The sequence below is a fragment of the Gigantopelta aegis genome, chromosome 3 (genome assembly GCF_016097555.1).
Source record: "Gigantopelta aegis isolate Gae_Host chromosome 3, Gae_host_genome, whole genome shotgun sequence".
NCBI lineage: Eukaryota > Metazoa > Mollusca > Gastropoda > Neomphalida > Peltospiridae > Gigantopelta > Gigantopelta aegis.
This window is the reverse complement of record NC_054701.1, coordinates 86,452,512-86,466,064: the sequence shown is the minus strand read 5'-3', so window position 1 is coordinate 86,466,064 and position 13,553 is coordinate 86,452,512. Positions and strand designations below refer to the sequence as shown.

General features: G+C 36.2%; 2 protein-coding genes across 2 annotated transcripts in view; both read right to left on the bottom strand.

Annotated features, from left to right (window-relative positions):
* The window catches only part of LOC121368914, a 19,900-nt gene extending 15,771 nt beyond the window's left edge, over positions 1-4,129 (bottom strand). Inside the window, exon 1 of the mRNA XM_041493674.1 lies at positions 4,041-4,129. Within this exon, the coding sequence (XP_041349608.1) occupies positions 4,041-4,089 (49 nt within the window). The 5' untranslated portion in view covers positions 4,090-4,129. The remainder of the gene's footprint in view (positions 1-4,040) is intronic.
* A 3,396-nt stretch (positions 4,130-7,525) lies between these two features.
* Positions 7,526-9,103, bottom strand: LOC121366536. The gene is made up of 2 exons (XM_041490944.1): positions 8,966-9,103; positions 7,526-8,512 (listed from the first exon to the last, which is right to left on the bottom strand). Exons 1-2 carry the CDS (start codon positions 9,101-9,103, stop codon positions 7,715-7,717), a joined length of 936 nt encoding a protein of 311 aa, XP_041346878.1. The 3' UTR covers positions 7,526-7,714.
* Between the last annotated feature and the right edge of the window lie 4,450 nt (positions 9,104-13,553).

The window sequence follows — 13,553 nt, the reverse complement described above, 5'->3', positions numbered from 1 at the left end:
TTATGTATATTTAGATACATACACACAGGTGGTGAGGGATAGGGTAGGGGCTCTGACCGTCTACTCTGAAACTAGTGGGGCCAGCCCCCAGTTTGAAAGGCGATCTAAATAAATATGGATTTGAATTAATATATATGTTCAGAACAGAACAGAACAGAACATATCTTTATTTTGCTCAAGGACACCAACCGGTAGCATCACAGTTCACAAGAATGTAGCTCATAAATCTTCATTGTTTTAATGTGACTGGAGTTGATAATTAACATTCTAAAATGTTTTATAACAGTTATGAGTGTATATGTGCGTGTATATCTATATGTGTATGTAAAGATGTATGTGTGTATACATCGGGCGCACCCTTCCAACCCCCCAACCTCCTGATAACACGTTTGAAATTGTAATTATATAAAAAGGTATGGCGACTGTAATTTTAATATTTCACTTATTATGACTCACTTAACATAGGTTTTTTTCTTCACATACCTATACAAGTGTACTCTATATATAAAAGTACACTTATGGTTTACTAATAGTTTAAAGTGGATATAGGTACAGCACCAATTAACTTAAAACTAATTAAATTAATTTCAAGAGATGTATTACATGCAGTATTCACACATTGCTTGTTTCATGTTCAGTATATGATCAATTACTTGCTTAGCATGTACATAAACAATAACTATCTGTTATTTACATTTTCGGTCCAAAAGTGTGTAGGGTTTCAATGCCATGCTAGAATTTATCATAATGTAGTCAACAATTTTCTTCATCTTCAAATTGTGTATTAGGGGCTGCGGAAGAGGCGAGGGCCGATAGGGCCATGGTCTCCTCTTTTATTCTGTTACTGTGCTCAAAAGCCTGGAAATACCATAGGCCCTATGTTAACATCTGACATTTAAACGTATTCCGGGTGAGCATGCCTCCGAACCCCCACTATTCTCTCTCTCTCACACACACACGACAACCTTTGAACTGATAGCACACTACTAGTACCCCCACCCCCATTTTCAAATACACTCCGCTGTTCCTGTACATAATTAAAAAAGTGTCTTGTTTCTAAGACTTTTTCTCTTAGTTTTGTGACATTATTGATTAAAAATAAATAAATAAATTAACTAATAAATAAATAATCGACAACAAACATGATCAATGCCATGGGGGGTAGGACGAACCCGCCAAAACTCTCCCCTCACCAAAAGCAGTGAACAAAACAAATAAACAAATGTCCACATAGCATACATAAAAGGAAGAAAATATAATATTTCAACTTGATTTTATTCAAAGAACCCCTGCGCGTGCTGTAACCTCACCGAGGTGCAAGGGTGTAACATTCTCTTTGAGAATGGCCAATACAGCACAAATTGAAGTTTAGAGCAAAAGTCAGTATCTATCTGTGATATTTGTATTTGTATTTTTGCACAGTTCTTTACACTGTTTTTATTTATATCTTGAATTTTCCTGTTGATGTTGATCATCACCTTATTTGTTTCCATTACCATAGTTTGACACCCAATAGCCGATGTGTTTTTTGTGCTGGGGTGTCGTTAAACATTCATTCATTCATTATTCAAAGAATATATAAATAATTATTTATTTTAAATCTACACACCGAGAATGAATAGGTTTTTGGTAATGACATACAAACGTCTCGTTTTCCTGCGATTCACTGTTTGTTTTCGTTGTATTTTGTCATATAATAGATCCGTTCGCAATTGATATACGGGTCATGTGTTTGGTTTTTTTTTTTTTTACCAATTTTGGTTCCTGTACAGAAAAAATAATTTTTAATGTAAAATGTAACAAAGAATTGGATATACTTAAGATTTCTTAGCTACTTGACTGTCTACACATCTTACTGTGAGACTTGGAACATTAACAAACGGTAGGTGGCGTAGGCCTTATTACTTTACTAGACGAGGTTGATATTTTACATATTAAAAAACACAAGTAGCGAATTCTATTTATCCTATAACACTTCTAAAATAACATTTTAATTCAATTTTTTAGTAAATCACAGTACTAAAGTCGCCGTCATCGGTAATGTGATGTCATCACGATTAGCACAAATTAGTTTGACGTCACACATTTTAAATAAATCTTTGAAAACGTTACGCTCAGGTAATATAATACACATTATACAGGTCTTGTTGGAGAGGGGAAGTCAAGGGTGGTTAACTGTTTTCAACTCCATGCTGACGATGGAAATGCTGGAGACGTTCGGGAAAAATGAACTGGCCTGAAAACTTCACCATTAGTTGTAATCCACGTAAAAATGCGAGTGATTTGTTTGGAACACTATTAGTCCATGAGCCAGGACCCAAAATTTGGCCAATTGGTACCACCTAAGGGGGACGAATGCTCATAGTAATTTTTGTCAAGGCCTATATTTCTAGGGATGGAAAATTTATGATAGCAATGCATGACTAATAGCTTTCTGTTTATATCCACCCATTTTGTGACCCTATCCCTATTTTCACAACATTTATATTTTTACAGAATTGCTAAAGGGTGACAATATTAAAAGCTTTGTAAAATATTTGTCAGGGCATTTAGGAATACAAAACCTAAAGGATTGGGAGTTAATTGATTGGAGAATTCAGATATGTTACCAATATTAAAATCCTGTGAGGATTAGGGTCTCATATAACACTTTTTTCTGTAACGTTACAAAATACAGTTCACACAGTTTAATTTTCAGTAGAAGTTTAACATAAAATTAGTAAGAGTAAAGTTTCTTTTGTTTAACGACACAACCGGGGCATATTTATATATTAATATTAAGCTATTGGATGTCACACATTTGGTAATATTTAACACAGAGTCTTAGAAAGGAAACTCACTAATTGTTTCGATTAATAGCATGGGATAGTTAACATGCTTTATACCACAGACAAGATATCACATGCCACGGCCTTTGATATATCAGTCTTGTGCACTGGATGGAACGAGAAATAGCCCATTGGGCCGCCCGACGGGGATCGATCCTAGACAGACCGCTTTACCACTGAGCTACGTCCCATCCCTTTTATTAGTAATGCAAATATAAACCCGCTACATTTTATTCTAATGCAGCAAGGGATATTTTATATGTATTTATCAACAGACAGGACAACACATACCACGACCTTTGATATACCAGTCGTGGTGCACTGGCTGGAACAAGAAATAGCCCGAAGGACCGACCGATGGGGGTCGATCCCAGACCGTCCCACCCCTTAATTTCAAAACAGTTATAGGCTAACAATTGTTCTGAAACCTATCGTTTTTAGTCTGAAAATAATGATATTTTATTTTTGAGTAAAACATTTGTTTTATAATCTAGCTATAGTTCATAAAGCTAACAATACCATGGTCTAAATTTATTCAGCAAAATGTGTCAAGAAATCTGTCCGTAATATGATCGCAGCCTGGATTAAAAACGGTTAGATATTGGTTTACAAAATATTAATGCATTCGTATATGCTGCTTCTTGTACTTGTTCTGCTTCTGTTTGTTAAAGGGACATTCCTGAGTTTGCTGCAATTTTTAAGATGTTATCAACTAACAGAGACTTTTTAACAATTGTAATTATTACATATCAAATATATTTTTATGCATAAAATATTAGTGGCTGTATATTAAACGTGTTTCTGATCGTTCTAATATTTGTACCATGTTAAAGTTCCTTTTATTTCCTAAAATATTTTTTTTTTCGTACGTACGAAATTATGTGAAGACAACATCCAGTTTGTGCTTCTTACAAATATTAAGACGGCCAGAAACTCATTGAATATACAGACATTGATATACTAAACAAGAAAATATATTTAATATGTAAGTTTAATCGTAGAAATATGTTATTAGTCGGAAACATCTTACAATGCAGCAAACTCAGGAATGTCCCTTTAATATATTACATTATATTTTGAAATCCGTTTGCTGTGATAATTCCTAGATTTCAAACTAAAGAAGTAATTAGCATGCTTTCTCTTCTTCTATCCATTTGACCTTGATCTGCGAAATGGACTCTTTAACTTAACAAAACTGAAATAATGTCTTACCTTTAATACAGACGATACTAAATAGGACGACATATATAGAATTCGCCATTACGTGTGAAGAACGTGATTCTATATGACATATTGTGACACGTTTGGTGGTTCTCTATATCGAGTCTGTTATATTGATGATACTCATAACAAATAAAACGTCCTAGACAACACAGGTTGAACTTCGCCAATCAGCGAGCGGGGGAAATATTATAATACATTCATGTTGTAGCCCATAACCATATTACTTCCTGGTAGCCCGTTATTGGTACGAACGCATGAATAAGCTGTCACCCAAAGGTTTTGGCAAGTGATTCAACAATTTGTTTCGGCTGTTAACCGCAACATTGAAGCTTGCAGTTTCATTTTAGTTTGTTTGTTTAGCTTAACGACACCACTAGAGCACATTGATTTATTAATCATCGGCTATTGGATGTCACACATTTGGTAATTAGAGAGAAAACCCGCTACATTTTTTCCAGTAGTAGCAAGGGATCTTTTATATGGCATGCACAATCTCACATATAGTATGGGACATACCACGGCCTTTGATATACCAGTCGTGGTGCACTAGCTGGGAGAAGAAATAGCCCAATGGGCCCACTGACGGGACTCGATCCCAGACCGACCGCGCATCAAGCGAGCGTTTTACCACTGGGCTAAGTCCCGCCCTAGTTTCAATTTAGATGAGACTTGACCGCTGATATCAAATTATTTTACTTCCCAACTCGACCGCTAGTGTTTGATGTTAATAGCTAGATGAGACTTGACCGCTGATATCAAATTATTTTACTTCCCAACTCGACCGCTAGTGTTTGGTGTTAATAGTTAGACTGGAGAGGGGTGTTGAGTCAAGGATGATTAACTAACCCCCCCCCCCCCCACCCCCCGTGCTCATATTGTAATCAAAGTGATTTGTTTGGAAGTCTATATAGCTTTTTAGTAGTAAGAGTAAATTTTGTTTTGTTTAACAACACAACTAGGGCATATTTATTCATTAATCATCAGCTATTGGATGTCACACATTTGGTGACATTTTGACATATAGTCTTAGAGAGGAAACCCGCTACATTTTTCCATTACTAGCAGCAGCAGCAGAAGGTTTATTTTCACTCACTCTACTTTAGCTATGGATATTGGGAAAAACATGATATTATTAATATCATTATGTCAGGTAAATCCATTGATTGTATTCGATGTATTCAAACTGCAATCATGCATAATTGTGGGGACCATCCAAACTACATTGGTCACCTGTTGTACAAATTGCTGAAATATATTTGGTATATATAAAGGTTGAGTAGCATATGATGGGTATTCAGGGTAGGGGCGATGCGTAGCCTAGTGGTAAAGCGCTCGCTCGATGCGCGGTCGGTCTGGGATCGATCCCCGTCGGTGGACCCATTGGGCTATTTCTCGTTCCAGCCAGTGCACTACGACTGGCATATCAAAGGCCGTGGTATGTACTACCCTGTATGTGGGATGGTGCATATAAAAGATATCTTGCTGCTCATCGAAAAGAGTAGCCCATAAAGTGGCGACAGCGGGTTTCCTCTCTCAATATCAGTATGGTCCTTAGCCATACGTCTGACGCCATATAACCGTAAATAAAATGTGTTGAGTGCGTCGTTAAATAAAACATTTCCTTCTTCCTTCTGAACCATTGAACAACACAATCTCTGTATATTTATTAGGTTACATCCACATACTTACTAAAAACAAAATCACAATACACTTCTAATGGCATACTAAAACTAGGTGTAATCAAATCTTCTCTGTATACATGGTACATTTTTTAAAGCGTAAATGTCCTTATATATGAGTGCGAATATATATCTGTATGCACCTTAAAATCTAATATAAGTTAATTAAAGTGCTGTTTAAACTTCGTACATGAAATGTTAAATTTCAAAACAAACTACCTATACAGACCCCACTCTGCAGGTTATATAGATTGCTTGTACAATGGTAAAAAGAGGATGCTTGAAAAAAATCGTAACATAATAATAATTAATAAATAAATAAATAAATAAGCAAATAAATAAATAAAAACAAATAAACTATAAATAAATTAATTAAAAAAATAATAGAAAAAAAATATAATTCTCTCCACTTGAGATACGAACAGCGTACTTTTTACGCTTGATTTAAAGACGCTACCGACTGAACTATTTGACAGAGATCTCGATAAAGCCTGTTATTTAAACCATATATATAGAAGCGCTTTCTTTTGTAAATGCATTGACGCTATCAGACAGCGCGGGGCGAGAATTCCTTTTTACACCTATTTAAATCATTTCGTATTTCTGTCACACTTTGAGAATGTAAATTCTAGAAGTTCCGTAGAGTATTTTATTTGCCGGTGTCGCGAAATATATTCGCCCCCTAGAAAATCGCCGGCCGGCGATTCTATTTCGAAATAGAATCGTCGGCCGGCGGATTTATTTCTCGCCCGCCTCCAAATATTTTCGCCCCCCCCCCCCCCCCTATAATGTGTTATATATAGGACGATGATCTATTTCTACCACAGTCCATACGCATACAAATTATGTGCTGTCTTTAATAGTCATCGAAAAAAGAGAGAAAATTCCTTATTTATTACATATCCATTCAATCTTAGTATAGTAATAAAGACCATTCCGATCCGTGCAATTAAAAAATCTTTTTATTGTGCGCAAGAATATATAGCACTAGACCGCGTAGCGGTCTCGTGCTATATATTATTCTTGCGCACAATAAACTCGTGCAATAAATAGGAACGAAAAAAAAACGTATGTGAGGTTCTGTGTATATATTACACTTTTTGGAAACAGTTCTCAAGCGAATTACTCTCTAATTATACAACATTACATTAGAAGAATACCCTCTATTTTACCTTTAGTTTACACTGTATGATTATAATTAATTTCTATCTATAGTATAGAGACTATAGACGATATTTTATTTCTTTATTTCATTTGTGAATGCAGTGCCCCGATTTCCTCCATAAGGTATTCATACGTCATGCATTTTAAAACATTTCAGAAAGACATTAATCCATGGATATGATTTGAATAAAAACATATACTCTCCGTCAAATATATAAAACTCAGATAATATGTTTCGCTTGTAGTGACGACTTCTATTGTAAACTGAATTATATAATTATAGGGGTCACTTTATTATCCATTATGCAAGTGATTCTACTGATGTAGTGGCGTATATTTAGGAGAGTTTTGGGCTATCCTGGCAGTGTACTTATCTAATATGATGATGTATATACACACAGGGTGAGCTTCTCTTGTTTCATTCTCCTGCTAGTGCACTATTATAATTTGCATAGTAGAGAAAGTTTGTTTTACTCCACCAGTAATATATTGGTCTACTATGATAATGTATTTAGCTCTCCGGTTAGTCTATATACTAAATAACTATGTGATAAATAGAATCTCACATCCGTGCTAATTTTATTACAGTGGGTGTGTGGGGGTGGGGTGGGGTGGAGTGGATAGAGGATATATAGTGGGAACTAATAATTCCATACTTTCTCAGAAGCTCTTGGTATCGTATAACAACAAATGACATTATATTCAAATCAAACCATAAACATTTTATTTCAAATTAAGTATCCATCAGGGAACCAAAATGCAATACTTGCATAAAATATAGTAAATAAAGAGAACGAAAATACGAAGTCTTTTTTCTTCTTAGATGCACACGATTTTATCCATCGATTTTTTTCTCATTGACATATAATCGAATGCTCGCATCTTCCTGTCTTCAATACATTTTAAGATATGATTGCGCATATTGGCAATGTTATATTTCACTGAGGGAGACATATCCTGGGCCAACTGGAAGGCATTGGCTATTGCAAAGACCCCACAATCATTCCCATTCGGCTGAGGCTGAACATCTAGAACTGTCACTGTAAGTGACCCATCTGTGTTCAAACGATTCTTGAAAAAAAAATTCATTTGCCGTTTTATCTTGTCAGTAATGGGATGAGATGGAATGCTGTCAGCGAATTGAATTCCATCCTTAATCCCAGAAACAGTCACCCAGTGATCATGGTCATGTAAGATTTGCACAGTGGTATTCACTGGCTTGAATGCTGTCTGCTTCAGTAGTGTAGACTGATTTTGAATACCAGTAGACTCTGTGATGAGCATATGGCAAGCATCAATCACTCTGTCGCTCAACCATGCACCGTTGAGAATGTCGCATCGATCACTCTCGTTCAGTTTAAATTTTGGTACCCATTTCGACGACCTTTGTGGCAGCTCTTCTGTCCTGACAGATTTTGTTGCACTTTCAGGTTTGTTCCACCTCTTAAGATTCACGGCATTGTATTTGGTTTTCAGCACGGCATCACCCTTCTTCAATACGTAGAGTCCTTTCCCTAAAGTTTGCGTCACTGTATATGGCCCCTTGAATCGTGGTGCGAGTTTGTCTCCCTTCCTGATATCTCGTCGACGGTTGACTATCGCCACGTGATCGCCAATCTGGTAATTAAAATATATTAAATTTAGTAAGATGTAGTCATTGCAAACATTGATCATTTCGGTTGAACCCTGAGAAAGCCTACAGGCCTTGAACTTAACTTTTTACAGGTAGCCACCCGGGCTACCAGCTTATGCCTTTTGGTAGCACTGAAACAACATATTAAGTCAGTGATTTTAAAAATGCACTGGCTAAGACTGAAAATTCACTGACCCATAATATATTTTATCATATGCATGTATACCAAAAATAATTTTTAAACTAATACAACTCAATACAAAATGTATCAGTTAATATACGTTTTGATAATATAATGCTCTTTTTTTTACCAAGGAATATTTAAAAAAAAAAAAAAATTTAAGAAATGTTTCGGGTTGTTTTTTTAATTGTATAGTTTACGTATTACAGCACAATGCTTGTCTACGAAGCAACAAGGCATACCATAAATTAATTACCTCAAATATGGATCCTCTGTGCTTAATGTCGTATCGTTTCTTTTGTTTCTTCTGGGCATCTGATATGTTGTCCTGGGCGGTGTCACGATGCTTGGTCAGGTCTGCCAGCTGCTTCATTCTGGTGCCGACATCATCCATGTCCACATCACATGTTGCATCGTCTACCTGGTATTCTAGGTCGACGGGGAGTCGGGGCTTCTGACCATAAAGCAATTCAAATGGCAAATACTTTGTAGAACTCGGGTTTGTTTGTACGGTAGGCGAAGGCTATGGCATGTATGTACTGATCCCAGTCGTTGCACTCATCGTTTACCAGCTTCATAAGTTGAGTAACCATGGTTTGATTAAATCGTTCTGTTAGACCATTTGTCTGAGGATGATATGCCGATGTCATTGTTTGGTCCATGTCCATGATATCGCACAACTCTCGCACTAGTTTATTGCAAAACTCCCGTCCTTGATCGTGCAGCAATACCTCGGTTGAGCCGTATCTGTATACCAAACTCAATAGAAAGGCATGGATACTCTCGGCAGATTTGTTTTCTAATGCTCCTACCTCGACCCATCTTGTCAGATACTCTGTTGCGACGATGACGTAACGCTTTCCGTCGGAGGTCTCCTTCAAGGGTCCTACAAGATCAATCCCCCACCTGTGAAACAGTACTTTCACAGGAACAGGGTGAAGGGTGGCAACCTGCGGCTTATTACTTGCATTCGATCTCTGACATCTTTGGCACTGTTGACAAAATGTTTTGATATCTGCCGTCATCGTTTTCCACCAGAACCTGTCAGATAATTTCTTGATGGTCGCGTTTTGGCCAAAGTGACACCCTCCTATAAGGTGACTGTGAAGGGATTGCATTAAGGTCATTTTTTCTTCTTCTCCGATAACAACCTTCTGACGCTTTCCATTGTGTCCTATGTGGTACAGCGTACGGTCTTCAAGTGTAAACACCTTTGCCTTTTCTCGCAGACGTCGCTTTTGACTCTTGGTATAGTCTTCTGGATAGTAGGACGAAGCAAGATAGTTGATCAAAACCCGAGCAGCAGTGGAGTTCATATTGCGTAAGCTTCACATACAGCAGCAGCAAACGTTGGCAAAATTACATAAGAATGAGTGATGTATTGTGAACAAAATTTTACCTTCCTTATATAGGAAAATATTAAATAAGCTTAGTTATCAGTCATTATCCTTGATATTTTCTAATTACTACATTGTATATCTAACATCAAAGTGGACAGGAGTGTTCGTGGGTGTGAAATTGTATTTATTGTATCACCCGTGGTGTATCCTATAGTTAAACGATGTGCGCGTCTAACCTATTTTTAACATTGTTTCAAAGTACGCTAGGAACTCATGAATGAAAAATAACATAGTAATACAAATCCCATTGAACATAACTGAGACGTGAAATAGAACATTGCTTTTAAATGTAACAATGACACCGACATTGCACAACAATATAAATCGGTAAATGATTTATGTTTTAAAAAAACATTAAAACACAAAACATTCGGTCAGATGAAATCCAAAATTAACGGTAAACGAAAGTTCAAGGTTTAATTATTACACTTCAAACATTGTACATGTATTCAAATGTGATACTCATTTCCTCCTGTGGGTGTTAGAAACCATTCTTATAGTTCTCATTTTTAATATGTACTTTTAGTGCGCTACATCTGACCTTAAACAATACTCATGGAATTATACTTATACATGTACGCTGTAAAATATCATCTAAGAACATCATTTTAGTAGCGTTATAACAGATATAAAATGTTTAGTACCACCACATTAAGACAGGTGTTTACTGTTTGCAGAAAGGAAACAAACAATTCTTGAAGAAGTATCTAGCTATAAACTTTCATTATATTTGCTTACAAATATTTGACAATTCAAATGCATAATTAATAGGCTACATTATTCCAGTAACTGAAGTTGGATGGATGTGTGCGTGTGTATGTGCGTGTGTTTATCTTTGCGAGGGTCTGTATCATATGTGTATATGTATGTATATGTGCGTGTGTGTGTCTATGTATGTGTGTGTGCGCGTGTGTGGCATGCTCACGTGTATAAAACATAACAGTGATATAAATATGTTCAACAATAATTTACCTGAATATTGTTCATTAAATGACAGAATAACTAAAAATGAGTAAGGGGCGAATATTTTATGGGGGTGATTCTATTTCGTGGATCGGGGCGATTCTATTTCAAGGGGGGAGGTTTTATTTCGAAATAGATTCGCCGGGGGGCGAAAATGTTACGGGGGCGATTCTATTTCGTGACACCGGCTGACAACCATATATGAACATGGAAATAAAGTTATTTTATTACGTACCTATTCAATCTTACTATAGTGAAAAGACATTTTCAAACCGTGTAATAAGTTTATTTTTTATTACACATAATTATGTGAAATCTGGACCAGAACTTTTGAATGGGGAATTCCCTTTTTATTTTTACTGCAGTCAGCGCCTTTTATTTACTGACGTCATATATGCTTTACAAATGACGTCACATAGTATTTGAAACATTACACAAGGCTGCCGCAGAGTATGATTCATAACGTTAAGCAAAGTCATGAAAGGAGTTTGCATCTTAGATTTAACAAAGTGTTGTTATGACGTTAAATTAAAAACCGTTTTAGTGAAACATAAAAGAAGGTATGTAATAAATACAGAACTTTACATACGTTGTTTTCGCTTCCTATTTTTTGCACTCGTTTTTTTGCGAAAGAACATACCACTCGACCGCTACGCGGTCTCGTGGTATATATTCTTGCGCAAAATAAACTCGTGCAATAAATAGGAAGCGAAAACAGCTTATGTGAAGTTCTGTATATGTATTGTATTGACGGATGTAAGCAGTTATAACCATTCAACATTCAGCGCGGTAAAATTAAACACACTACCTCGCGTCGGGCTGAAGTCCTTAGAAGTGGTATGTTTTGCTTAACGACACCACTAGAGCACCTTAATTTAGTAATCATCGGGTATTGGATGTCAAACATAATTTTGACAGTTTTAGAGAGGAAACCCGCTACACTTTCCCATTTGTAGCAAGGGTTCCTACGCTTTTTCACAGACAGGATAGTACTGGCGTTGCTAAGTAGGACGGATCGGGGCCGGGCTAAGTAGGTCAGGACCAGTCTAAGTAGGTCGGGACCAGTCTAAGTAGGTTGGGGCAGGCCTACGTAGGTCTGGGCCGGTATAAGTAGGACGGGGCCGGGTCACGTGACAAGGCCGTGACGTGATCAAGGTCACAGGAAAGTCGTCACGGTCACGAGAAAGTAGCTCAAGGCAATATATAGGCCTGGATACTATTATTCATAATTTGTTTATCGCTGTTAAAAGACCAGTTCTATCTTTTACGTTAAAACTGTTGTTAAACTCGAACATGGTAAGTAAGGTTATGTATAAAATTTTGAACAATTAAATTACATTTCCAAAAGCTCAACAACAACAACAACAACAAAAATTAATAATAATGTTCTAACATTTGACAGCTTTACATGCGTGAAATATTATGTTTCACCTTTTAAATGTTTAAATGATACCACTTTAATATGGTTTCAATAAAGACTGCTCCACAAAATTCTTGGTATAAATACGTTTTTTAACATATTATAAACTACAGAAATTCCGATAAATGTACATTCTGTAACAACTTGCCTGAAACTTGGCAACATTTCTTCTATGAATGTGACAGAGTACGAAAGCTTTGGATAGCTGTAGAAAATTTGATATTTGACAAAATAAGAGTTCACACTTCACTTAATAAACCTGCAGTTATCTTTGTGATGATAACCGGATTAACAATTAATATTAAATATTATGTTTACACCATGAAAATATTTACAAGAATACCATAAAAGTTATTTTAAAAAGGAAATTGTAAATAGAGAAATACATTTGTTTAGTGTTTTACAAATAATTCAGAAAGTCACTGGCCCTCACAGAAGCTTTGGCTAGTGCCCTATGTATTATAGTAAGACAGTTGGATAATTTCCAGTAGACAAGACAAAAACAGCCACTGACCGGGACCGAGGGCTAGAGTATTTGTCGAAACCTGCCTTTATTTTAAAAAAGTGCGAATTATACAAATCTAATGACTTCTGGGGTAAGTGGCTTGACCATTTTATTTGAATAAAGTGGAGGAAATGGGAGGGAGGTACACAAATTCAGTAAAAGTTCCACGAAAACATCAAGGATGAAAATCTTTCTGATTGTGGTTTATTGTTAGTTTACTAAGCCAAAGACCCAAGATAACTAAACCACACTTCATAATTCATATATGTATCCTGTTACCCGCTATTTTATCTTCAGTGGACGGAAAAAATGCCTCAAAGCAAAAACTATAGCTCTATCAACAAACATAAAAAAACCTATTAGCAATTAAACCAAATTAGTGGTATTAAACAAGGGACTAACTATCAGTCTCCAAAATTTTTATAAACAACTGTTCATTATATTTTCATATTTCAGTCATACCGTGCCTTTTTAGGGGTATGATACAAATGTCACGTGTGTTACTTTTACAATACAAAAGGGTTTTTACTGCACAAAACTGAGAGACAATTTGGCA

What these genes read in the sequence shown, in the direction of transcription:
- LOC121366536 (XM_041490944.1), bottom strand. Translation starts at nt 9,103, where the DNA reads ATGGATGATGTCGGCACCAGAATGAAGCAGCTGGCAGACCTGACCAAG. An exon ending in ACAGAGGATCCATATTTGAG is followed by an intron (nt 8,513 to 8,965) that starts GTAATTAATTTA and finishes TTTAATTACCAG; the next exon opens with ATTGGCGATCACGTGGCGAT.